The sequence below is a fragment of the Choristoneura fumiferana genome, chromosome 27 (assembly GCF_025370935.1).
Source record: "Choristoneura fumiferana chromosome 27, NRCan_CFum_1, whole genome shotgun sequence".
NCBI classification, from domain to species: Eukaryota; Metazoa; Arthropoda; class Insecta; order Lepidoptera; family Tortricidae; genus Choristoneura; species Choristoneura fumiferana.
Window position 1 is genome coordinate 8,729,555 of NC_133498.1, and position 27,675 is coordinate 8,757,229.

General features: G+C 38.2%; 3 protein-coding genes across 4 annotated transcripts in view; 2 read left to right on the forward strand and 1 right to left on the reverse strand.

The window, feature by feature from the left end:
- Positions 1 to 27,675, reverse strand: part of LOC141443296 (uncharacterized) — a 465,577-nt gene that overhangs the window by 192,335 nt on the left and 245,567 nt on the right. The window contains exon 12 of one of the 2 annotated variants that reach the window (XR_012453008.1): positions 2,099 to 2,127. The exons of the other annotated variant lie outside the window; for it this stretch is intronic. The gene's annotated coding sequence lies outside the window, so the exon portion shown is untranslated. Of the gene's footprint in view, positions 1 to 2,098; positions 2,128 to 27,675 lie in introns of those variants that run through there. 2 annotated transcript variants of the gene reach the window in all.
- LOC141443298 (aldo-keto reductase AKR2E4-like) lies at positions 1,925 to 14,553 on the forward strand. The gene is made up of 7 exons (XM_074108532.1): positions 1,925 to 2,033; positions 3,422 to 3,505; positions 5,681 to 5,863; positions 9,332 to 9,448; positions 11,249 to 11,416; positions 11,946 to 12,149; positions 13,735 to 14,553. Exons 1-7 carry the CDS (start codon positions 2,025 to 2,027, stop codon positions 13,993 to 13,995), a joined length of 1,026 nt encoding a protein of 341 aa, XP_073964633.1. The 5' UTR covers positions 1,925 to 2,024; the 3' UTR covers positions 13,996 to 14,553.
- Positions 16,643 to 27,669, forward strand: LOC141443252 (aldo-keto reductase AKR2E4-like). Its single transcript, XM_074108460.1, has 7 exons — positions 16,643 to 16,651; positions 20,229 to 20,411; positions 22,009 to 22,191; positions 24,328 to 24,444; positions 25,653 to 25,820; positions 26,342 to 26,545; positions 27,391 to 27,669. Exons 1-7 carry the CDS (start codon positions 16,643 to 16,645, stop codon positions 27,646 to 27,648), a joined length of 1,122 nt encoding a protein of 373 aa, XP_073964561.1. The 3' UTR covers positions 27,649 to 27,669.

The following is a 27,675-nucleotide window of genomic DNA, read 5'->3' on the forward strand; positions in this document are numbered from 1 at the left end:
CGGGAGGAGCGTCTTCGCCCTTATGTAGTTAGCGTTCCGTTAGCCCACACGAAGCGGTTTGCTTCATCTTTTATGAAAGATGAAGCAAACCGCTCCCGTCGTCTGTATTTCCGGATAAATACAATCTAGGGCTCTTCAAGGCTAGAGTTAGGCTGTTACTGAACCAGTGAGATACACCTTTGGCCTCATCTGCACTTTACATCAGGTGAGATAGAGGTCAGGACAGTTTTAAGTAAAAAAAACGTTGGGGTGTCTTTTTTTTTTCCTGGTATAGGCCACTTACTTACTTAACTATTGTATTTGCCAACTGTTCTGCAGTTTGGCGAAGTAAGTATAAGTATATTTGTATTTTTTTTTGTAAGCGAATATTAATAAGATAAACTATTGAATTGGCAGGATTGCTTTAATAAATAACACGTAATATATGTATACAATAATAAAGAAGCCGTGGTGGCAGAGTGGTTTGACCTATGGCCTCTCAAGCAGAGGATCGTGGGTTCAAACCCCGGCTCGCACCTCTGAGTTTTCGAAATTCATGTGCCGAATTACATTTGAAATTTACCACGAGCTTTAGGTACGGTGAAGGAAAACATCGTGAGGAAACCTGCACAACCTGCGAAGCAATTGAATGGTGTGTGTGAAGTTCCCAATCCGCACTGGGCCCGCGTGGGAACTACTGCCCAAGCCCTCTCATTATGAGGGGAGGCCTGTGCCCTGCAGTGGGACGTATATAGGCTGGGATGATGATGATATACAATAATTAACAAAAATAAATAAAAATAGAACTAAAACTAACTTAATCTAATCCTAAAAATTTATATTTACAAATATCACCCAAGTCGCTGCTATTGGGCAGGGTGCCCATAAGGCTGGCTGCGTTTACTCGTTGTAATTGTGGATAAAAAAAAATGGCAGGTGTTGCTCCAATTCTAAAACTTTAAAGTCTGACAATAACTAATCATGAGAGGTTCTTTGCAGGCAAGCTTAATTATGATTAATTTTGTAATTAAATTATCTTTCTCATGCGTGATACAAATTTTGACTGGTTATCAGATCGGTATAGTTACCTTTTTTTTTATTCGACTGGATGGCAAACGAGCAAATGGGTCTCCTGATGATAAGAGATCACCACCGCCCATAAACAACCCAGAGTTGCCAACCTAGAGGCCCGAGATGGGATACCTCAAGTGCCAGTAATTTCACCGGCTGTCTTACTCTCCACGCCGAAACACAACAGTGCAAGCACTGCTGCTTCACGGCAGGATTAGCGAGCAAGATGGTGGTAGCAATCCGGGCGGACTTTGCACAAGGTCCTACCACCTACCTTTATTGACTCACCTGTTCATATCCGCTTGCCAGGTAGCTATGGACAAAAATAAGTAAAACCTACCAAGGCATTAGGAATAAAAAAAAAATACTAAAACTAATTGAATTAAAAATAGCCATGAATACTTTTCGATAAGAAACTATCATAGACGTGTTTGTCAATAAACACATTTAATAAAAAACCGGCCAAGAGCGCATCGGTTACTCCCAAGATAGGGTTCCGTAGCCATTAGGTACGATAAAATGAAGTAATATTTTTCTATGAATTTTGTGTTTTGTTCGGAATCTAAGTTTAGGTATATTTTATACCTCAGGCTGCTATTTAGGTACTCTTAAACTACTAACAATTCTCAAGCAAACTTCGCCGTTATAGTTTTCCTTGTAAGTTTGATAAGTATACTTACTACCATCATGATTTTTTTCAAAATATTCAAACCAACGTTTTAACTTTTTTAGAGGGGGGACGCGTGATTTGAATGAAAATTGGCTCTTAACCCTAAAAAATATGTCTCATCTGGTTATCAGATGGGTAAAGGTCGATGTTCACCGGCTCTTAGACCAGGTAAACAACTAACACGTAAGTTTGACTAACTTATAAGAGACGGGGTTATCGTTGCTAAACATTGCCGCTTCATTAAAAACAAAGTCTTGATTATAATTATTCAGTTAGTGTCTGCATCACCGGAGAGACGCACACCATGTCCAAGGCAAGTTGAGATTAAATATTATTCATATAAATAAATATTAATAATAATAGTAATACCGCCGTCTATTGCTTACCTTGTAATTTTCTCTGTGTACCTGTTTTTCTGTATAGCTTACTATTTCTGGTGTACAATAAAGAGTATTTGTATTATATTGTGTTGTAATATAACTAATATATATATAAATAATAATATAATGAATGTAGCTATATAAATAAATAATTAATGTCTTAAAACATTCGTGATTTTCACTCATAGTCAAAATACCACGCACAGGACTTATCACGCTAACACACACGAGTAATATTTACCTCGACGTTTCGGCAACATTACAGTGGCGTCTAATGTAATGTTGCCGAAACGTCGAGGTAAATATTACTCGTGTGTGTTAGCGTGATAAGTCCTGTGCGTGGTATTTTGACTTTAAATAATTAATGCTTTATATACGCCTTTTTAACGCTTAATTCCCAATATTTCTACTAATTATTAAGAATTCATATGAAATAACTAGGTACCTACTAATTCAAAGTCACAATCAAAATATCAGTATTCTATTTAGAATAATATATTATATAATAATTGCATTATTTATTTACTTATAAAACAATGAAAATTACATCATTACTGTTTATACCAATGCGCTTTAAATTTAAAAACATGAAAATAATCACATATAATAAACACAAAAGAAAATAACAATACAAAATAATTAGGAAAAAAAGGTTTAATACTTAGGGATTTTCATCCTTGCTTCCCTAGAGCTATATCTGATCCCAGTTGAGCCAGACCTTCGTCATAGTAGGTGTATTAGGTATCTAGTGAGTTATCAAATATCGGTGGATGCTTTTCAAGCAGAGGATCGTGGGTTCAAACCCCGGCTCACACCTCTGAGTTTTTCCAAATTCATGCGAAAATACATTTGCCATTTACCATAAGCTTTACGATGTAGGAACACATGAGGAAAGCTGCACAAACCTGCGAAGCAATTCAGTGCGGGTGTGTATGAAGGCTGGGATTGTGACTGTTTTTACAAGCTTTTATTTAGTTTCACCTGTCCCGTTTCTGTCTGTCTGTAGTCAAATCTTGTAGTTAAATTCGACCAACTTCCGGTAGTCAGATTGACTTGAAATTTAGCATACTTATGTAAATCACGTGACAATACTATAATCTAGTAGTGACATCCTGGTAGTCTAGCCAGGATCGTCTCCGCAGGACGGAACTCTTCAACGGTTAATAGAATCGACTTGAAATTTGGTATGCAAATGTAGTTTGGATGACAATGCAAGTACAGTCAACAAAAAGTAAAGTCAGCAAAAAAGCTTGTATTAAAAATGTTTTTTTTTATGGTTGGGTTATTTATCATACTTATTATACTTACTTTCGTATTGCAGGTCAACATACCAACGTTTAAGCTGAACAGCGGCTACCAGATCCCAGTGCTGGGCTACGGCACCTTTCTCGGATTCAACGATAAGGTAACGTCGCTAATATCTGTGCACCTCTCCTGAAAACTACGAATAAATAAATAAATAAATATCACGGGACAATTCACACCAATTGACCTAGTCCCAAAGTAAGCTTAGCAAAGCTTGTGTTATGGGTACGCAACGGATAAATATAATTATATAGATATAGATACATACTTAAATACATATTAAACACCCAAGACCCGAGAACAAACATTCGTATTTTTCATACAAATATCTGCCCCGACACGTGAATCGAACCCGGGACCTCAAGCTTCGTAGTCAGCTTCTCTAACCACTTGGCCATCTGGTCGTTTAAAAATCAGGAATACGGTATTTGACAACACCTGATTTTGCCATATCTTAATATTATTATGAAAATATTGATAAACAGATAGTTTTTAGCGAAGAGAAAATTTGAATCGGTTGAAAATTGGATTTATAGTGATTTTTTGAAAAATCTATATACCTGTCTCTTTTTCAAACGATTTTCTCTATGCAGCAAGTATGGCGGTACTGGCGTGTGACGTCACATGCCAGTATGTCTTTCTCCGTCTAATCTTGAATTTCAAACCTTTATAACTTTGTTATTTGTAAAGGTAGCTTACAAATTGTTTATCTACCTATTCGATAACAGGCATTGTGTAGTTTTAATTTATAAAACATATACATAATAGTCAAATACCGTATTGTCACTGCGTTATAAAAAGGGCCTTCCGTGCCCTAGTTGGCGGGGCTTAAAAGCTGTTCTGCACGTCATTTGACTGACATCAGATCTGACATTGCATCACGCGAGAAAACCAAACCCTGCTTTCATTCTGAATTTTAACTAATCAACAATCACGTCTATTTGCAATCTCGAAAATTATTTGTATTTCAATCATAAGTCATTTATTGATTCAGGCGTTACTTTGCGGAGGTCCATATCAGTGAACTAAAAGAATTTCTTTCCTCACCCGCGACCTTATGGTAGCTAAGTTTATGCAAGATTAATCCGGATAACTCACGTCTTAAATCGAGTTTAGCTCGACATGTTTCGGGTTAGTGCGCGATTTGCAGCAGCCGAGTCGCGTTGCTCCGAGAAGGGCTACGCTAAGAATTAGCCCGAAACATGTGGAGCTAAACACGATTCAAGGCGTGAGTAATTCGTATTTTGGGCGTTTTAAAAAAAAAGTGTAGGTACCTACCCTTTCTTTTATTGTCAATTATGGAAAAAAATGGTCAAGAGAACAATCGATTCCGATAGTTTAACAAAATGGGCACGTATCTGAATATCGAAAATTTAAATATCTATGGTTAAAATATCGAACCTAACCTAACCTACTTTCGATATTTTGACCGACGACTTTGTAACATTAAAAAGGTATATTAATTTTCGATATTCAGATACGTCCCCAAAAAATGTCCCAAAAAAGTCAGTTTTACGACTTTTTTAGGGTTCCGGAGCCAAAATGGCAAAAACGGAACCCTTATTTTTATTTATTTATTTATTACATTTCACAGCATAACAGTTAAACCAAAGCACTGTGAAATTCAGATACAATTTATAAAAAGAATACACAAAAATTAATAATAATAATAAAAAATATAAGGTAGATTACCTACTTAGTTAGTATTTCACAGAAGAAGGTCGTACATCCATCTTCTATATAGTTTCGCCATGTCTGTCTGTCTGACTGTCTGTCCGTCTCAGGAACTATCAATGCTAGAAAGCTGTAATTTTGCACGAATATATATGTAAACAATGCCGACAAAATAGTATTTTGAATTTTTGAATTTGAATTTGAAAAATTTGAAGGGGTCAATAAGGGATTGGGATCCGCTTAAAGAGCTGACTCTTTTGAATCTTCAGATCCGCATTTACCCATCTCTATTTTCGTAGCCAACCGTCGCCGTCACTTGACATTCCGTTTCTGACACGTTCCTATTACGGTCGTGACACGATACGGTTTAGTGTTATGGGATTATGATTGGTTATTTGGAGTCTTTTTTTTGTATTTTTTATTTCAACTCCAAATTTGTTACTTTTTTTTTGTTTTTTGTCCAGCGGTGGTGTAGGGGTTATAGCACGCAGCACGGACGGCAGCGCTGGTCTCTTTTTCTGGTTTTTCTGTGCATCCATGTCTCAGTTTGTATTTTCGATAGTGTTACGGGATTATTAACACGTCTTACTGTTGTTTACAGAATGAATTCGACTATTCTGACTGGGACAAAATGCTGAAGACTTTGTCGTACTGTATCGACGTGGGTTACCGGCACATAGACACTGCCCACTTATATCGGGTGGAGCCCGACATAGGGGAGGTGGTCAACAGAAAGATCAAGGAGGGGGTGGTTACCAGGGAGGAGATGTTTATCACCACCAAGGTAAGCAATTTTTGGACGATTCTCGTTAGGTATACTTAATGAGTTTTGGAATTTGATGGTATCATTTTCCGTAAGAACCGCCGTGAAATTTGCAGATACGTATATATGTTAAAAATTGTTAATTGGCAGCATTAATTATCCCTTAGTTGCTCACTATAGGCGGAACAGTTTTCCTATACTTGCAAGATATTGACGTGTTTAATGTTAACTAGGGAGTTGCTTAAAACTAAACTTTCATGAATGTCGTTGTCATTCCTTCTTTCTGTAAAAAGGTTGCCTGGAAGAGATCGCTCTTAAGCGATAAGGCCGCCTATTGCTCACCTTGTAATGTTTTTTTATATGTGTATCTGTTTTCTGTATCGCTTACTATGTCTGGTGTACAATAAAGAGTCTTGGTATTGTATTGTATTGTATTGTCACACCCCTCCATTGGGTTCTAAGATCTCGATTAATGAATGCTAGTTTTTTTATGAATTTAAAAAATAGTAAATTGGCATCAATACATGTCACCGTTTTGTATTTTATTTACTTTTAGACCGTATCTTGGAGTATCAAGTAAGGGAAATACGGTATTTGACAACTCCTGATTTTGCCATATCTTAATATTATTATGAAAATTTAGATAAACAGATAGTGTTGAGCGAAGAGAAAATTTGAATCGGTTGAAAATTGGATTTATAGTGTTTTTTTTTTAAATCTATATACCTGTCTTTCTCAAACGCTTTTCTCTATGCAGCAATTATGGCGGTATTGGCGTGTGATGTTACATGCCAGTATGTCTTTCTATGCCTAATCTTGAATTTCAAACCTTTATAACGTTGTTATTTGTAAAGGTAGCTTAAAAAATGTTTTTCTATTCGATAACAGGCATTGTGTAGTTTTAATTTATAAAACATATACAAAATAGCGAAGCGTTGGCAGGCCTCCCACCAGGTGGACTGACGACATCGTGAGAGTAGCGGGAAACCGGTGGATGCAAGTGGCAAGTTGTCGTTCATTGTGGCGTTCTAAGGGGGAGGCCTTTGTCCAGCAGTGGACGTCTTCGGGCTGTTGATGATGATGATGATACAAAATAGTCAAATACCGTATTTCCGAGCAATCCCCTTTACTCGATACACCCCCACGCTCCACATCGGTTCCTTACAAATAAATAACTTGATGCGAAAAAAATCTACTTCAGTTCAGTGTCATACATATTATCCTAATTTTAATTTACTTATGCTAAATTGTCGACGACGATTTGAACGGATTCCAGCCAGATTGGCAAGAGCTGGCCAAGAGTAGAGACGAGTGGAATAAGAAAGAGGAGGCTTTTGCCCAGCTGTGGGACAGATTATAAGCTATAGTCCATTCGGGATAACATTGGACTCTAGAAGGTCACAGAAGAAGAGGTTCTAAACATTTTTTGTGAAGTTGTAATAATAATGATGATGATGAATAAAAGAAGTAAGTGATAAGATGAAGTCATAATTTTGTTTACTTTGTAAGTAGATTAATACGTAATGTACTTACCAAGTAACACAATATTTATACTTAATTTTCTACATAATATTAATTCGATTTATATTTATAGATAATTTAATAACTGTGTTTCGTGGACTCATCCGCTCTCATTCCCTGTTTAAAAATATTCTACTCGTAGTTTCTGCAATAAAGCGCAAGCTTTTTCCAATTCCAAATTTCATCAAATTTGGTGCAGTGCTGTAGTTGTGATAAGTTAACTAATCGTATATGATTAAAGGTCATCACATTTTGATTCAAACTGGCGATTAATAGCTTTAAATAATGTACAGAATATTCAGCAATATTATCAACGTTTCGTTTCTTACAGAATGTTCTTTACCTCTGCCTCTTTAGGTATTTTATAGGAAGACGTTTCTGTTTTTAACAAAATAGGAAAAGTTTTTTATTGTATTTAAATTATTATATGAAAAATAGCAAAGTTAATCTCAGTTATATTCATTATAATTGCGAAAGATTGTAAGTCTGTATGTTTGTTAGTTAACTACCACTTCACGTATTTATGTGAAATTTGGTACACAGATAGTACAAGTCCCGGAGAAGGACATAGAATAGTTTTTATCCCGGAAAATTGCATAGTTCCCCCGGTATAGCAATAAACGGATTCTACATTAATGGAATCGCGGGCAACAGTTTGATGAATAATTGAAACCAATACTGACTGACGTCTTCGATATTTTAATTAGAATTAAGTTTAGACCGTATACTAAAAAATTGCAATTTATTAAATTACTTTCTAAAGCGTGCATTATAAAGAACCTATTTTCCTTCTGTCCATTCCTATAATGAACAGGCTGTAGTTAAAAAAAAAGTTGAGACCTTAATTCGGCGTTTATATGTAGACCGTAAATTAAATTTACTTAATTTATGTAGAATAATATTCCTTCTCTGCCACTTCATCAGTACCGAAATGTTTATCTTAATAGCATTATTATTGGAACAACAAGTGAACTCTGGGCGGGCATATCTACTGCTATTGAAGTTGAAAAAGTAATTAATCTTTATTGTCACAAACTAATAAGTAACTAATACAATAATAATTTATTAAAAACAGTTAAACAATAAAAAAAAAATAAAAAAATGACAAAAACCTCGAAAAGGAAAAAAAATTGAGAATAAATTATATAATAAAGTAAAACAAAAACTACTCCATACCCGTCCGCATCGCACTTGGCCCAAACGTACCCATTACCCCAGCGGCATTGCCCCGTTGTATGGCCAACGAGACCCGCTGGACCAAGTACGACCCGGAACGGGGGTCACCTCCTCTGTCCCTCATCCTGCGCCCCAATTCCCAAAGTTGAAATGGTTTTTTAAAATATTAGATTTACACGAAAAGTTGTTTGTTATGTCTATACTTGGTTTGGATAGGTATTTAACTAAATGTAAACAAACGTCAGCTGCCAGCTGCCAGATTTGTTACATTCAACACATCTACACACATCAGGGTCTAACATCTGGTAGTATGGTGTACGGTTGTGTTGCTCTGAAGATGAGCTCTGGTTGAGTTCGAAACGCGTCAGTGTATTGTGGTGGTGGTGATAGATGGGTTCGTGTGATTTGTGTGTCCTTACAGTGTGGAGGTGGAGGAACTGCATGAACACGCATATCTTGCATAAACTTAGCTATCATAAGGTCGCTGGTGAGCAAGGTACCGTAAATTGCTTTAACTTTGCCTTTTGGCACCAACATTGCCTGATTCGATTTAGAGTCGATAACTTAGCACTTATAGGTTTTAAACTTTTATCTACACGGGAATTATTATTACGGGGGGATAAAAGTTTAAAAACCTAGAAGGGTGCTAGTTATCGACTCTAAATTGAATCAGGCAATGTTGGGGCCAGGGGGCAAAGTTGAAGCAGTCCACGTAATCATTTTAGTTCAATGATATGGACCTCCGCAAATTAACGCCTGATTCAATAAATTATCTGTCTTCTCTGTCTTCAGGTGTGGCAGCATTTCCACCGGAAGGCTGATGTGGAGGTGGCGGTCCGAGGGTCCTTGCGCCGCCTGGGGCTGGACTACTTGGACCTGGTGTTGATACACTGGCCCATGGCCATCAGCGTAAGTTGGAAAATAACCAAACCAACTAAAAGTTGGAAAACCCCCGACTTTGTCACTTCAAGGTTCAATATCTCAAAAACGGCTGATCCGATTTTGATGAAACATGTCTAAGAACCATCGCTAGAAAACCAGATTAGCCAAGGTTACCCAGAGCTAAGGTTAATACTTTAAAAAATACAACATATGCACCTACTTTAGTTTCCTGTTAACCTTAGCGGTCCCCCGATACCGACGATGCTTAGGTAGATAAAAATAATATTATTACGAGGTAATTAAGTATACTAAATTGACTTAGGCTAATTTGCGGGAAATCAGCATAGTCCCCGCGGGATGGGGATAAACGAATTCTTCGGAACGGAAATAGTTTTTTAAAAGCGTGAATAGATCAAGATTGGAATAACTGTAACAAATTATATAAACGATAATTTATACCAAAAATAAAGCATGAAGAACCAAAATCACCACTTTAACTATTACCGTGGTATGCCACGGTATTACAATCAACAGTTAAAAATGGCGCCTATCGCCGCTGTATTTTATTTTCCATTTTAATCGTATTTCCGGGCCAAAAAATATACAAGAAGTATTCAGAACTCGTACAAAAAGCTATAAAAAGCCATTTAAAAACCATAACATTAATTCAATTGCCATAACTATTTTGTAAAACCAGCGCTGGCAGCTTCTGAGCAAGCGCAGCATAAGCTGAGCCTGTTCCTTTTGCCACACAGTGCAAGGGACTGGCAAACGCATTTTTTATTAGTTTATTGTTTATTTGTATTCTGTGTGCCTATCCTGTATTGTTCATGTTGGCAAAAATCAATCTTAATCTTAAAACACTAAATAAGATTCGAGTCTGCTTGTATGTGGTGTCACGCGTTAGTATGGTAAATCCTCTTCCGTCGGTGCCTTTCGGAAAATCACGAATTGCGAGATCTTTGATTCATTCATATACACTAGCGCTCATAGATCTGTGAGTCGACTAAATAAGCTTTTATCGTGTAAAATATTTTTTGTTAAGAAATCTATCGGTTTGATTATAAAATGCGTATTTTAAATTGCCGCGGTGATGGCCGTCGATTTCGATACCCCCGGTAATAGGCGCCGTTACCTTAGACTGTACAACAAGAGCATAAAACGAGCCATTTTACCCACGACGTCATGTCGTTCATGTAGATAAACACGTCGAGGGGAAAATGGGTTTAATGCTCGAGTTTTACACTCTGCTTTTCACTTCGATGGCGAGGAAATGAAATAGCGATAGTGGAAACAATTGTTCACCTACTATGTACACGCATTATTAATATAATTATGAATTTTCAGCTTTATTGATGTATTTTGATTGATTCGATTGATTTTTAGTTTTATAATAACTAAAATTATTAAAAAATATATGTAGAAACTATTTTGTTTGTGGCTGTTTACACCTGAATGCCTTGGTCTTAGACGAAAACTTTACTTTATGCACTAGAGCATAAAAAGTCATTTTATGTAGCCCAGATCCAGCATAAACTCTAACTTTACGAGCATGAAAAGTGAAAAATCTTTTTTTGATCGATTTTGGACCTTTCTCTACATAGTTTATAGGATATAAAAATATTACGTTATCTAGAAGCTTTTCCTCTTTTAAGAAGTGACACATGTCATGTTTTAAATATAAATGGTACCTACCTATTCGATTCAATTTCCAACATACAAAATAAAGATGACTGAACTGTGATCTTCCTTCGAAGTCTGTTGGAAGACGAAAGGACCTTATTCTACATTTTCCAACCATAGATTGTAATTTACGTATGATCCCAGGTAGAAGGTGTGGACGAGAAGATTGACTACCTTGAAACGTGGCGCGGGTTCGAGTCCGTCCTGAGCAAAGGGCTCGTGCGGTCCATCGGGGTCTCCAACTTCAACGTGGAGCAGCTGAAGAGGCTGGTCGCCAACTGCAAGGTCAAACCTGCCGTCAACCAGGTTGAGGTAAACAAAGTTGATGCTCGTTTCCATTCTCGTTCCCGTTCCTGTTCCCATTCCCAGTCCCATTCTCATTCCCATGTCCATTTCAATTTCCATTCCCACTTTCATTCCAATTCCCATTCCCGTTCCTATTTCTATTTCCTTTACTATTCTCATTGTCATTTTCCATTTTATGCTCATTTTCATTCTTGGTCTCATACTTGTATTTGCCTTTTACCCATTTGTCATCAACTCGAGAAAAATTTATTGAATCAGGCGTTACTTTGCCGAGGTCCATATCAATGAACTAAAAGAATTTCTTTGCTCACCAGCGACCTTATGATAGCTGACACACAAATCACACAAACCCATCTATCACCACACTATACTGACGCGTTACGAACTCAACCAGAGCATATCTTGCATAAACTTAGCTATCATAAGGTCGCGGGTGAGCATGGGTTCATCATGCTCGTGCTCAACTCATGCTCATACCACAGAATAAGTAATCATACCCTGATTTTCAGTCTAAGCAGTGTCTCTTTATCCACAGCTGAACCTAGCCCATGGCCAAAAAGAGCTAGTGGAGTACTGCAAGACCCAAAACATTAAAGTCACAGCCTGGGCCCCTTTCGGGGCCATGATCGCCAGCCGGGCCCTACCGGACGCCCCCGCACCCAGGGTTGATGACCCAACACTGGTGGCCATCGCTAAGAAGTATGGGAAGACTGTCATGCAAGTCACCCTCAGATACTTGGTAAGGCTGACAGATTAGTTAAGACATTTAAGATATTCTTTACTGTTGAAGTGGCAATGGGAGAACAGATGGCTGTTGGGGCTGGAAACGTGAATGGAGACCACGGATTGGCAAGCATAGCGTGGAACGTCTACCTGGTCGGATGATCTGGTTAAAGCGGTTCACGGTGGACACAGACCGCTTCCAACCGAAGGAACTGGTCCTACGGCTGATATGATGATGATGTACCAACAGCCAAATATGTGGTCTACCACCCTAAAGTTGATAATCGTTTGCATGTCATAAAACAATAATGCCAATAGACGTATCTGTCAACTTGAAAGTTCGACTTTAGCGACATATTAATTTGATAGGAACTTGTTTAAAAATTGATAGACCACTGTCTTATTGTACCTATAACTCTTTATTGTACATAAAACGTATGAAATGAATAGACAACAAGAGAATAAGATATACAAAGCGAACTTCTCCCTTAAAGGGATCTCTTCCAGTTAACCTTTAAACTTTTGAAAATCAGTAACCAGAGTATGAGTTCCCTTCTTCTTCTTCTTGCCCCCCTCCCATTTCAACTGGGGTCGGGCCTCCTTGTACGTCGGCGCCAGGACGCTCTGTCCTGGGTTGTCGTTGGTGAGATATTCAGGGCTTTCAGGTCCCTCTCAACATTAGTCCACCATGTAGACGGCGGTCTTCCTTTACCACGGGGTTTAGTAGGGATGTTTAGCGCTATCTTAACGGAGTAGCTCTCATCTCTTCTTTTTATGTGGCCGTACCGAGTATGAGTTCCCTGATCGCTACAATCTGGCCGTCTTCAATTTTAAGATGAATGAATGGGCAATTGTTAGCCAATCGTGCTCCTTCTTAGTACACATCGTTCCATCAGGCTTAATCTTAATTATTATAAAAATATAAAAAAAACTTTTCACGACAGTGCTCGAAAATGCGGCCGTAGATAACCTAAATCCAGTACACAAAACTGCTTAAATTTGTTTAAATTTGACAGCTCTACTCATTTACGGCTCGCAAACATGACAACAATGTAGCAGGTTACGGTAACAGGTCGTATCCATATTATGGATTTATTGGATAATTTTCTTGGCCTGCTGAAACGACCACAATCAAAACTAATCATCTCCTGCATGTGAAATTAAATTGACCAATGATAATGTGTCGTTTATGATAATGATTTTATAAGTTTTTTTTTCTTAAACGCATAATATGCACAAAAACTTTAATTTCTTTATGCATGAAAAAACGCATTAACTTTTTAAGCCAGCCGCGCACTGCACTGCTCACAGCAGCGGGCTACTTCATACAGTTTTCATTTTTTAAATATGTGGTTTTGGCCAATGCCACAAAAATTGTCGGGAGCAACGCAGTCATTCGATTGTTATTGTTTGTTTTGTGATAAATGTTTTTTTATTTCCTCGCAGTAGTCGTGAAAGCACAATGTTAGTCTCGGCCAAAAGTGCAATAGATGAACTTGTTTTATCGAAGGCCTCCTTCCTCCTCCTTCGGGTCGGCCTTCGAACTAACTCGTTCATCTGTTGCTTACCTTCCAGCCTCTACAACAATGTATTATTTCCAGTACCAACGTGGCATCATCACCATTCCGAAGACCGTGACTCCCAGCAGAGTCCTGGAGAATGCTTTAATCTTCGACTTCGAACTGACACCCTCGGATTGTTCCGCCCTCGCTAAATTCGACGTGAACTACAGATCTAGCAGACCGACCTTCTGGCAGAACTACACCAATTATCCGTTCGAGAAGTATGATGTGCCGGAAGAGGCGGTTCCTGAGTGCCAGCGAAAATGGAAGGACGGCAAAACCAATGATAAAATGGAATAGATGTTAAGCATGGGATCAAAATATACAAACTGTTCTATTGATTTCTTAAATTATAGCATTCAAACAATTTTTATACTTACGCTTAGACGACCAGATGGCCAAGTGGTTAGCGAACCTGACTACGAAGCTTGAGGTCCCGGGCTCGATTCCCGGCCGGGGCAGATATTTGTATGAATAATACGAATGTTTGTTCTCGGGTCTTGGATGTTTAATATGTATTTAAGTACGTATTTATCTATATAAGCATGTTTATCCGTTGCCTAGTACCCATAGTATAAGCTTTGCTTAGTTTGGGACTAGGTCAATTGGTGTCAACTGTCAAGCGCCCCATGATATTTATTTATTTATTATCTTTTAATGTCTTTTTAGAGTTGTTACTTGAATTGTTAACGACATCGAAATATTAACTTTATTCAAGTTGTAGCTTTATTTAGAGTAAAAACATTTTTGCATGCCTACTTTTATATGGTAATTGACATTATTGATACTTATTTCAAATTTAAATTGATCATCGTATATTATGACATAACGTTACGCAAATAAATCTATTTCATTTCATTACTTATTTCATTTACTGAACCCGAAGATGACTATAAACGTAGATTCCTTTCAGTGTCTAAGCAAGGCACTGCATAGCGTTAGGTTAGATTGGTAAAAACAATACAACAGTTTTTTTTAGCCATTTTCTATGTCCCAATGCTGGGCATAGGCCTCTCCCTCAGATTTCCAACTTCCTCAGCCGCAGCTAAGTCTTGCCGTCGTTTCTGAATGCGTCCAAGTCGTCCCGCCACCTCCGTCTCGGTCTACCGCGCTGTTTAACCTGTGCCCAACTGTCCGGGTGCATGCGGTAGACATGTCCAGCCCAGTCCCACTTCAGCCAGCCGGTTTCTCTGCCGACATCTGCTCTGCACGTTTTCGAGGGCAGTGTGGTGTTCCGGATCCGATCTGTCCTTTTGATATCCAAAATGCTGCGCTCCATAGCCCTCTGGCAAACCTTCATCTTGGACTTCTGACCATTCTTAAGGACCTTGTTTGGGCACCGTAGGTTAAGATGGGCAGTATACAAGAGTCGACGAGTTTCCGCTTAAGTGACAGTGGAAGGTTGCCCTTCGAAGCTTCTTCATGGACCAGAAGCTCTTCCAGGCATTGTCGATGCGTCTTTCCACTTTCCACAGATACAAAATTTAAATCTCTTGTCAAGGAGACATTAATATTAATATATAAGGCGAAATAAACTTAAAATTAATGATTAAGTATACAGGGTGGCCCGTTTATATCGGTCAGTATGGGAAAGTCTGAAACTATACGACATACGAAAATTTCTTCTTAGGAACCATGACATCGATTTTAATAACAAGAAAAACTGCATTCATGCATTTAAAAAAAACTGTACTTAGCTCGGGAATCGAACCCGGTTGTTTTGAAAAAAAAAAAACTTACACTATTTCTATTTAGATATCGATTGTGTACGTCTTAAGAAGTAAATGTGTCCATGAAACATTATGTCTAAAATGAATAAAATGCATTGTTTTTCACATACTTTAATTTATTTTAGTATGTGTTCGAAGTTTTTTTTGTCAAAACAACCGGGTTCGATTCCCGAGCTGAGTATAGGTTTTTTTAAATGCATGAATGCAGTTTTTCTTGTTATTAAAATCGATGTCATGGTTCCTAAGAAGAAATTTTCGTATGTAGTATAGTTTCAGACTTTTCCATACTGACCGATATAAATGGGCCACCCTGTATAACGGACAGGGATATTTGGAAATATACTGAGCGGCAAAAAATCTGGCCCTCAAATGCCCTCATAATAGGTAATTTTGTATGGAGGGTGGGCCAAATTGTGTGCTGCTGGGTATATTTAAGACCGATCCGCATTGGCGATCCCTGGCAATTTCCATTGTCTCCATTACGAATCTACTGTGTTAATAAAAAGCAAAATTAAAAATTTTGACAAACTCACGATGGTTCTTTTTTTTAAGTTATTAGCCTATTTTTGTGTCCCACTGCTGGGCAAAGGCCTCTCCTCTCTTGCTCCACTCCTGCCTATCAAAGGCGAGCTCACGCCATCCCCATCTAAGTCGTCCCTCCATCTCCTCTTCGGTTCGGCGGATGGTTCTTAATAGAAAAAACATTTATTGTAATTTTTCTGAAAATCCCCCGACTAAAAGTCAAAAGAAACTGTTTTCTCTGGCTTTTTGTACACGATAAGTAAGTAATCAGCGCTGGGGTGTTTTTAACGCTTCAGCATTATGCTGAGCCAGTATCCGATTCACAACCGCAATGACACATACCTTTCTGTTGTTTTTTTTTGTACCTAATAATATTGTTGTCTTGTGTTGTGAATAAATGTATTTTCTTTCTTTCTTTCTTTCTTTAAATAAATAAAAACTATTGAATTTGTAGGTGTAAACACAATACCTACGCCATTTTTCATAAAAATTAAATCTTTTAACGAAAACTTATTTAATTTTAAAACATAACCCGGCCACGAATGTATTAAACAATTTACTCAGTAAGTTCCTCAAACTTATAACAGAGACGGCGTTTATCGTTGCTAAACATTGCCGCTTCATTCAAAACAATGTCTTGATTCTTCCTATTTATTCATTTAGTGTCGGTCGGCATCACCGGAGAGACGCACGCCATGGCCAAGGCAAGTTTAGTTTATATATTGTTTCGTATTCGCGGTTTTATCGCTTCATTCCCATCAGTATTCCTACTATAGTTGTTAAGAATTCTTATGAAGTAAATACCTACCAATTCAGAGGCACAATTTTATTCAATTTAGGCCATAACAGGCACTAACCTAATGAATGAATGTCAAAGAAACCTGCCACCGGTTTTTGAGAAGAATTCCGCAAGAAACTCAACAAGGTACAGCAGGGCTACTACGAAACTCGAAACTCGAAGTTCGTGTCGTGCGGTCCCTCTGACACTTACACTATTTAATACGAGAGCGAGAGGGACCGCACGACACGAACTTCGAGTTTCGTAGTAGCCCTACAGATCTAATGTTTTTCCATTAAATTTTGTCGGATAAATTAGTATTTGCTTTCTTCAGTAAACTGCAGTAAGCTAATTGAGACAACAAGATGAATAATTTATCTGACAAAATAGGTCGCTGGTTTATTGTTTATTTTTAGCCTTGCGGTGTTGGTAACATATTTAACAACGTTTCATCGCTACTCGATTCCCACGATCATGAACTACTAAATTCATAATTAATGCCACAATCGGGACTTATCACACTAACAAACGAGTTTCGCAGACAGAAATTTCGTAGAATTACGTTTCGCAGAAAATGTTTTTATAATATATTTGGTTCTTGTATTTTGAATTCGAATATTATTGCTCCAACGACTAGTTACTTGAATTAAACATATTTCAATGAATTTGATAATCTCATTTTTTTATTGATCATCATCCATCATCATCCCAGCCTATATACGTCCCACTGCTGGGCACAGGCCTCCTCTCAGAACAAGAGGGCTTTTTTATTGATATGAAACTGTAATTATTGTTTAAAAATTAAAAATAAGTATATTGTTTTTTCAGTATAATACGTTAAGATAGGTTAAAAATCGCTACCAAAAAAGTAGGTTGAGTTAGGTTAGGTTAAAACAGCGAACCCGTCAGAAAAGACTTGCCATCAGGAAATTAGATTAGGTTAGAACTGCGGCCTCGCCAGAAAACGAATTGAATGTTTTTCTTGGTATTCATTTTATATTTACTTACTAAGTAATATGAGAACAAATAATATTTGATTTGTTATTCTATGATATGAATATGTAAAAAAGAAATTTTATCTGTAACAAAAATCATTCAGTTAAATTTCTTCAAAGTAAATGTTCTGAGTATTGATTATTCTATGAAACGATACTATAAGAAAAAAATATCTGCGGAATAAAATTCTATTAAAATATTCTCCGTGTTGTTTTACAGGCAATATTTTAATAGAATTTCGTACAACCGAGTAGGCCACTGTTATGTGGTCGAAACGTCGAGATGATTATTACTCGTTTGCTAGCGTGTTGAAGATATTACGTCAGTTGCGTGCATTACTGCAATACCGCGTAACTAGCATTTTCCATAAGGTATAATTTTCACTGTCAGAATGTAGGATTGGTAGGATAACATAGTTCTTTACGTTCAAATATTATACGCCACTACGCCAGTCAGTTCAGGCTACAACTTAAAATATACTTCCATATTTGGACCGCAGCAACTTTTTTTCAGTAAAACGAAACGAATGAAAGCACTGTAGTATGGATCCAATCTTGCAAGTTAAATTTGATGCACTTCCAGTGGTCGTATTGACCTGAAATTTGTCATGTTTAATGTAAATCTAGTGACAATACAATTCTGGTAGTGACTCCAGCCAGGATCATCTCCGCGGGATGGAACTCCTTAAAATTTGATACGGAAATGTAGTTTGGATGACAATACAAGTAAGGTAGGTAGGTAGTTTAGTCACAAAAAGTGCAGTCAGCGAAAAAGTTTATAATTAAAAATGTCGTTTTTAACAAATACTTGTGGAACACAAATGTGCTGTAGTAATGATACAGAGTATCTATGACTATCCAGTGTTAGCAGAGCTCTGCTTCTAAGCAAGATGTAGGCAGCGTTGGGTCATTTTAAATTGGATATTGTCATTGACAGATAGAAAAATTAAGATTTTTTCAGACTTTTCATTACGTATTTTAATATACACAAATATATACGTTTTTCACGTCTCATGCTCTAGAAGTAGGTCAATATAGCCTTACGAGGTGGGATTAAGTGAGTACTTTAGTCCCTAGGGAGCAAAAGTAATTATTTTTTTAATTTACTTCGAGTGACTTAGATAAACTCAAACAGCCAGTAGGTACTTGCTTAGTTTTTGGCATAAAATAAGATTGTGTGTGGACCATTTTCACATGACGAAAATGTTACGTTCTTAGTCTACGTGGTATTCGCTTCGCTATTAGTTCTATGCTTTTTCTTTTAAGGCTGTTAAAGAGTTTTATTTTAATTACACCCATGCAAAGCCGGGGCAAGTCGCTAATTGGCTATAATTATGGAATAATTACAACACAAATTAAACTATTATGCAAAAATGTTATGAGACAAAAGATAAGGTGGCTTTATTGACTTCGCACTCGTTATCTACGCGATAAAGATGTAAAAATAAGCATTGTACAACTACTGTTTTACTGTTGCATAATTTGACAAGATTTCATATTTCTAAGACTATAATTTGATTCGTTTTCTGTATTCTGTTTAGAAAGAGAAAAATGCTGATATTTTTAAAATTTCGCTACAACTATTAATTAATTTATTACATTTTTTTTAAGATGTGCTTATTCTAAAAGGGCATAATTCTAAAACTACCACACAATAGATCCATTACTTTTGTCTAGTATCTTAAAAAATATCATGTAATTCTGACGTAGACGTTGCATAGAGACGTTGTCAAAATGATGACAGCTCCTTTTTCTGGTGAAAAAGGCAAAGGACACATATCTATTCTGTGGTAGTGTTGGCAAATTCAGACATATTTTTTTAATTTTTTTGTATTTTTTTAAATATGGAGAAATCAATTATAATAAATATTTTCCCATGTTCAGGAGGAAAAACTCTTTCGATTCCTGTAGTAATTTACAGGTGCTAAAAAAATGGAATCTTGCCAATTTTCCACTTGCAATACGTTGAAATATTAATTAATTAATTAAGACAGAAGAAGCTTAAGTTTTACTCTTTTAAGCTTTCGGGACTCATTCGAAGTCAGTCAAGGTGTTAAAAAAACACTACCTACTTTCATCATTATTTCTACATACGTCTCACTGCTGGGCACAGGCCTCCTCTCAGATTGAGAGGGCTTGGGCCGTAGTTCCCACGCTAGCCCAGTGGGCGCAGGAGTGGAGTATTAACCACGAGCTTTGTGAAGGAAAACATCATGAGAAACCCTGCACACATAAATGTGTACAGTTCCCAATCCTCCACCTACTTTGCTCACACGCAACCTTTATGATAACTTCTATGCAACAAATGGGTTATGAGTGGGATGGGTAGGTAGGTACTTGGGGAATTTACATTAATAAATTTAAATTTTTGTTTAGTTTCGTTAGTTTAAACATCTGGTGGTGAATGATTGTGTTGTTCTGAGGATGGACTCTGGTTGAGTTCGAAACGCGTCAGTCTAGTGTGATGGTGATGATAGTTGGGTTTGTGTGATTTGTGTGTCCTTACAGTGTGAAGGTGGAGTGCCTGAACATATTTCTGGCATAGACAGAGCTATCGTAAGCAAAGTAATTGTTTTTAACATCATATTATTTACTTCCTTATTGCAGGTCATCATACCATCGTTTAAGCTCAACAGCGGCCACGAGATCCCAGCGCTGGGCTACGGCACCTGGCTCGGAATCAACGACAAGGTAACACGTCGGAAATATCTGTGCTAGTGATGTAACGAATGTAATTTTTTGAACATTCGCGAATGCGAAAGCGAATGCGAATATTCAGTTTTTCGTTCTGCCGCCGATTGTCTATGGCAGTTTCGTTCGAACGAAGTGCGTACCGTTTGTATTTTATTCCGAGAATTACCGAGTTTATAGGAACGCATCGCAAAGTAAATAAATAAATGATACCAAATGATTAAGTGAAGACTGATAATTTGATTACGAGGTTAAGTTATTATTTCTTGTATAAACATAAGTAATAAATGTATTTTGATTTTATTAACCTACTATTATCTAATAATTGTATTTTTTTCTGATATTCGCAAAACTATCGCAGAAATTTTGCGAATGCGAATGCGTATATTGGTTACATCACTAATCTGTGCACCTCACTCCTTTTATTCTATTTTTGTTTACTTACCCTTTCTTCTTCTTTCCTTTTATTCTCTATTTTACAACAAAATGCGATGGCAAAACTTAGGTACAACTGAGAGAGAGTACTTTAAAAGTAAATAGCCTAGCGCCATATCAGAGCCCATGATATAAGTCATTTATAGAATAGTTTTAGTTTTCTTTGAGGTACCCTATCCAGTGGTGGTGTAGCGGTATAGCAAGTGGCACGGAATGCCAAGGACCTGGGTTCGGTTCCTGGTCTATTTTTCTGGTTTTTCTGTGCATCTATGTTTCAGTTTGTATTTTCGATATGGGTTTTACGGGATGACCGTAAAAGTAATAAAATTTGGGAGTTGAAATAAAAGATACAAAAACACTCCAAAAACCAATCTTAATTTTCTTTGAAGTCGCCGTAATCGAATCCAGTGTGGAGCACTATGTTATGAGATAAGTATACTTGCCTGACTGGAAGAGATTGCTCTGAAGCGATAAGGCCGCCTATCGCTTACCTATAATTGTTTCAGTCCACCTGTCATCTGTATCGCTTATAATATTTAATGTGGTGTCCAAATAAGTTTTTGCTAAAAATTACATTTTTAATACAAGCTTTTTTGCTGACTGTACTTTTTGTTGACTGTATCTATGCCATCCAAACAAACAAATCTTAATAATATATCAAAATGAATCCCTATTTCCCTTGGTCACGGCATCTCGCGTGAACGGCTGGACCGAAATTCTTTTTTTGTCGTGTTTGCTATTTTCAGGAGAAGGTTCTTATAAAAGAAGATTTAGAAAATAAAAATAAAAAACTACACCGGGGGCGAAGCCGCGGGCACCGGCTAGTAAATAGATAAATAAACAGCGCAAGTTAAAGAAAAGCTTGTTAAAAGAGTCATTAAATAAATAAATATCATGGGACACTTGACACCAATTGACCTAGTCCCAAACTAAGCAAAGCTTGTACCATAGATACTAGGGAACGGATAAACATACTTATATAGATAAATACATACTTAAATACTTATTAAACATCCAAGACCCGAGAACAAACATTCGTGTTATTCACACAAATATCTGCCCCGGCCGGGATTCGAACCCAGGACCTCAAGCTTCGTAGTCAGGTTCTCTAACCACTTAGCCATCCGGTCGTCGTCATTGTACTGTATACTGTTTTTTACAGGATGAATTCGACTATTCTGACTGGGACAAAATGCTGAAGACTTTGTCGTACTGTATCGACGTGGGTTACCGGCACATAGACACTGCCCACTTATATCGGGTGGAGCCCGACATAGGGGAGGTCGTCAACAGAAAGATCAAGGAGGGGGTGGTTACCAGGGAGGAGATGTTTATCACCACCAAGGTAACTTTTTGGACTTTTGTTTTAATACGTTTTAGGACATCTATTATCCAAACTATCCATACTTAATATTATAAACGCGAAAATGTGTGTGTTTGTTCTTTCACGTCGAAACGGAGTGATTTTTGGCATAGAGATAGTTTATGGGCCAGAGAGTGACATAGGCTATTTTTTATCCCGTAAAAATGCACAGTTCCCGTGAGAACAGCGCGCGATAACCGAATTCCACGCGGGCGAAGCCAAGGCAAAAGCTAGTCATATAAAACCCGCTAGTCAAAATATGTTTGTTCAAAGCACTAAGTAAGTACAGGGGGCCTACCACGCTCTCTTAATACGATTCCGTTTAGGCTCTAAACTGAACTGCATCGCTATTTCGTACCACGACGTTACTGTTGCGATTCAGTTCAAGCACGGTTCAGCGACAGCGATACAGACATTTTCATTCACTCACTTCAAGCGGTTTTCGTACCATGACGCTTAACTTGAGTGGGAATTGAATCGCTTCAGTGTCAAATTTTGCGATTCAGTATAAGTTACTCATTCTGTCAATTCTTTTGGAATTTTAAGTGTTCTACTTGGAGTATTTTTCAATTTCAAGAACTTTTAAACTTTTATTTAAGTTTTATAACTTTTCATAGGTACTATCACGACATTGTGCTTCTTAACTCCTCATTGATAAAACTAAGTTTTCAGTGAGAAAAGAGACTCGTGGATTAGTGACAGCGTAAACATTTTATTTGTATAAACACAACGGTTGCTAAGAACATGCATGACATAGTGTTATGGTTTTCCAAAATAAAGAGGTTTTAGTATACAATATTTGGTATGCATATAGCGGCATCCCTTTCACGACTTAGCGTTTCAGTTTCGGACCAGAGACAATATCGGTCTTTCATTCACTTGTAAACCGTTGAGACTCAGCTCTGAGAAATAAACGCCGTGGTCACCGTGGTACCAATTTCGACAATTCAGTTTAGGTGCCTAAATTGAACTGCTCTGCGTTTGGATCGTTTATGAAAAGATCATGGTAGGCCCCCTGTACAATTACTTGGAGTGACAGATGGGCGTGCCTTCAGACAATTTTCAACTTTGACGTCATAAAAAAAAAGCCATTTTTAATATACCGCTAGTCCGCTACCAAATACTAAACTATGTTATTTGTATGACCTCAAAGTTGAAAATTGACTGAAGGCACGCCCATCTGTCATGTAATCGTACTGTACTGTAGTGCTTTGAACAAACATTTTGTTTTGAACAAACGTTTGCAGAATACTGCCGGTATAGGTAATTACGCTAAAAAAAGCAAACATCTGTTTCCATTTACCGAACCAACGAACCAACGAAAGATTGCTCGCTCAGAACTGCAGGGCTAGCCCAGCAGCAGCTGGGCTACTACGAAACTCGAAACTCGAGCACAATACACACAACTTGTTACGTATATTGTGACTCGAGGTTCGTATCGTACCACCCCGCTGACGCTTATATTATTTAATACAAGAATGAGAGGGACGGTACGATAGGACATTCGATTTTCGAGTTTCGTATAGCCCTGCTGCTCAGAACACTAACTGAAAATGCGGCATAACTTATACTTACAATGTCTACAATCGTCGGTCGAATTAGAAACCAATCGGTGATAAGTACTACAATAAATAGATACCACGTAAATAGATGAAAGCATAAGAAAATACACTGAGAAAAATTTTAGTTTCGGAGTAAATTGTGAGTTGGGATTTGGGAAATGAAACATTTCAATCATCCCAGCCTATAAACGTCCCACTGCTGGGCACAGGCCTCCTTCCAGAACAAGATGGCTTGGGCCATAGTTCCCACGCGGGCCCAGTGCGGATTGGGAACTTGACACGCACCATTGAATTGCTTCGCAGGTTTGTGCAGGTTTCATCACGACGTTTTCCTTCACCGCAAAGGTCGTGGTAAATTTCAAATGTAATTCCGCACATGAATTTCGAAAAACTCAGAGGTGCGAGCTGGGGTTTGAACCCACGACCGTCTGCTTGAGAACCGATAGGTCAAACCACTAGGCCACCACGGCTTTTTTCATGAAACATTTGGCAAACAATAATTCTGCGAAAAGGCAGAACCGGTTGACAATATTGACGGTGATTCTGCTGTCTCCAGGTGTGGCAGCATTTCCACCGGGAGGCTGACGTGGAGGTGTCGGTCCGAGGGTCCTTGCGCCGCCTGGGGCTGGAATACCTGGACATGGTGCTGGTACACTGGCCCATGTCCATCAGCGTAAGTTGGAAAATAAGTATTACTTACACCCAATATAAATAAATTAATGTTATGGGACACACATGACCTATTATGATTGGTTTTTTGGAGTCTTTTTGTATTTTTTATTTCAACTCCAAATTTGTTACTTTTACGGGTATCCCATGAAACCATATCGAAAATACAAACTGAGACATGGATGCGCAGAAAAACCAGAAAAAGAGACCAGCACTAAAAATAAGCAACCTGAGATATGTATGCATAGGAGAAATTTGTGCCTAAACTCTTGAACAGCGATGGTGTAGGGGTTATAGCACGCAGCACGGAATGCTGAGGACCTGAATTCGATTCCCAGTGCTGGTCTCCTTTTCTGGTTTTTCTGTGCTTTTATGTCTCAGTTTGTATTTTCGATACCAATTGACCTAGTCCCAAACTAAGCAAAGCTTTAACTATGGATACTAGGCAACGGATAAACATACTTATATAGATAAATACATACTTAAATACATATTAAACATCCAAGACCCGAGAACAAACATTCGTATTATTCATACAAATGGTCTGCCCCGGCCGGAAATCAAACCCGGGACCTCAAGCTTCGTAGTCAGGTTCTCTAACCACTTGGCCAAAACCACCACCACTTTGGTCGTCTAAAGTCTATAGGGTAACATTGGCCTATATGAAAACCAACTATACCTATTAAGGGTCTGAAACACTAAAACGCAGGTGGGTAGTCAAGTCAGCTGAAACTAACCATATGATAATGTCAACAGTCAAAGTTACCTTTCAGGGATAAATTAACCCTGATAGCAAAATAATATTTTGTCGGCGAGGGGGCTTTTTTGTTTGAGTGGAACTCAGAACGGAGCGAGGTTTTTACTAGAGTAGAATAGAATCCTGTTACATCCCGCCTGCTGCATTCTGTGTCCTTAGAAAGAAAAGAGAAAAAGATAGATAATTTAGAAGAGAATAGAGAGAGATGGTGCCTGATGCACTTAAATTACCATTCGGTGAGATAGAGGATAGAGGGCAGTTGCTAGTCAGCTTTAAGTAAAAAAAATATCTATTTGATTTAGTTTGTACTTCAACATACAATCAAACTTATAACACCTCTTTTTGCGTCGGGGGTATTAAAAAAGAATCGACACGGAAACTCCTTCAAAATCGGTTAGAAAACGAAAGGACTTAAGTTTTGTGACCCATTGATTGTATTTTATTATTGATATCAGGAAGAAGGTGTGGACGAGAAGATTGACTACCTCGAAACGTGGCGCGGGTTCGAGTCCGTCCTGAGCAAAGGGCTCGTGCGGTCCATCGGGGTCTCCAACTTCAACGTGGAGCAGCTGAAGAGGCTGGTCGCCAACTGCAAGGTCAAACCTGCCGTCAACCAGGTTGAGGTGAGCACACAGTTGATGATCATTCCCATTCCCAATTTCTCACTCTCATTTCCATTGCCATACACACTACCATACATACTTCCATACCCATCCCCATTCTCTCTACCATTCCCGTTCCTTCTCTCGATTCCATTCCCATTCCTTCTCTCACTTCCATTCCCACTACCACTCTCACTTCCATTCACATTCCCACTCCGAATTCCATTCCAATTCCCACTTCCGCTTCCATTTCCAATCTCAATCTCATTCTATTTCCACTCCCAATCCCCATTACCATACCCACTGTCATTTTAATTTTTATACTCACTCTTATTCTTGGTCTCATACTTATATTCACATTCATCTTAATTCTCATAAGCATTCCCATTTCATTCCTACTCTTACATATGTACCATCGGGAAAAATCGGATTTCAATCGGAATACTAATAATCGCGTAGGTACCCAAATATTCATACTCGTGCTTAATTTATGTTCATACGCATATTTTCAATCTAAGCCGCGAATTATTTCTTATCCACAGCTGAACCTAGCCTTTGGCCAAAAAGAACTAGTGGACTACTGCAACACCCAAAACATTAAAATCACGGCCTGGGCCCCCTTCGGGGCCATGATCACCAGCCGGGCCCCGCCCGACGCCCCTGGACCCAGAGTTGATGACCTAACACTGGTGGCTATCGCTAAGAAGTATGGGAAGACTGTCATGCAAGTCACCCTCAGATACTTGGTAAGACTGAAAGATTAGTTCGAACATTCAAAATATCATCAGCGGAAAAAACAAAGTATACGACAGTGGAAAAGAAAAACTACTAAAGCGCGAAAATGCACATACAAACTACATATAAACTACATGTAAATAAACACACATACGCATAAACAAAAACAATTCGCTTAGATATTCCACTGATCAGTTTAAAAAAACTCCTGAACGCGCGGAGAATGTGCATCGAAACCGCACAGTCTTTTTCCACCATTTCCTTTCACAGGTCGACCATAAGTAGACGGATCTTCTTTATATTGTCAGCATCCCTATAATTCGCACAAAGCATTTTCGATCGTCCTTTATTATCCGGTCAGCTGAGGAGTGGAATGCCCTGCCTGCTGTAACATAGCAAACCTCCGCGGTGCGCAACTGGCCGCTTATAGAAGAACAAAATTCTAAATTCTAAATTATTGATACTTTTGTTTTTTCCTGTCATTGGCTCTACTATTTGACAAGGCGTTAGAGGCAGCCCTTAAATCACAAATAGCTCAGTGAAATGTTTAGCTACCACCGAGTAAAGATATTATTTATTTATAATTTCGGCTTACGCCTTGCCAAATAGTACCTACAGCCAATGACAGGAAAATACAAAAGAGTATCAATAATTTTTGAATTTTAAATTTTGTTCTTCTGTAACCGGCCAGTTGTGCACCGTGGAGGTTTGCCATGTTACACCGCGTCTGTGCTCCCTGATCGCTACAATCTGATTACTTATCTCCAAATAGGGTGAATGGGCATTTATTCCAAACGCATCCAGGCATGATTATGACCAAATGCAAGCCTATTTCTATAAAAAACATCTTTTCCAGTACCAACGCGGCATCATCACCATTCCGAAGACCGTGACTCCCGGCAGAGTCCTGGAGAACGCCTCAATCTTCGATTTCGAGCTGACAACCTCGGAGTTTTCCACCATTGCCAAATTCGACGTGAACTACAGGTCCAATAGACCAACCTTCTGGCAGAACTATACCAATTATCCGTTCGAGAAATACGATGTGCCGGAATCCCCGATTCCCGAGAGTCTGCGAAAATGGAAGAACGGCAAAAACAATGATATGGAATAGATGTTAAGCATGGAATAAAAATATACA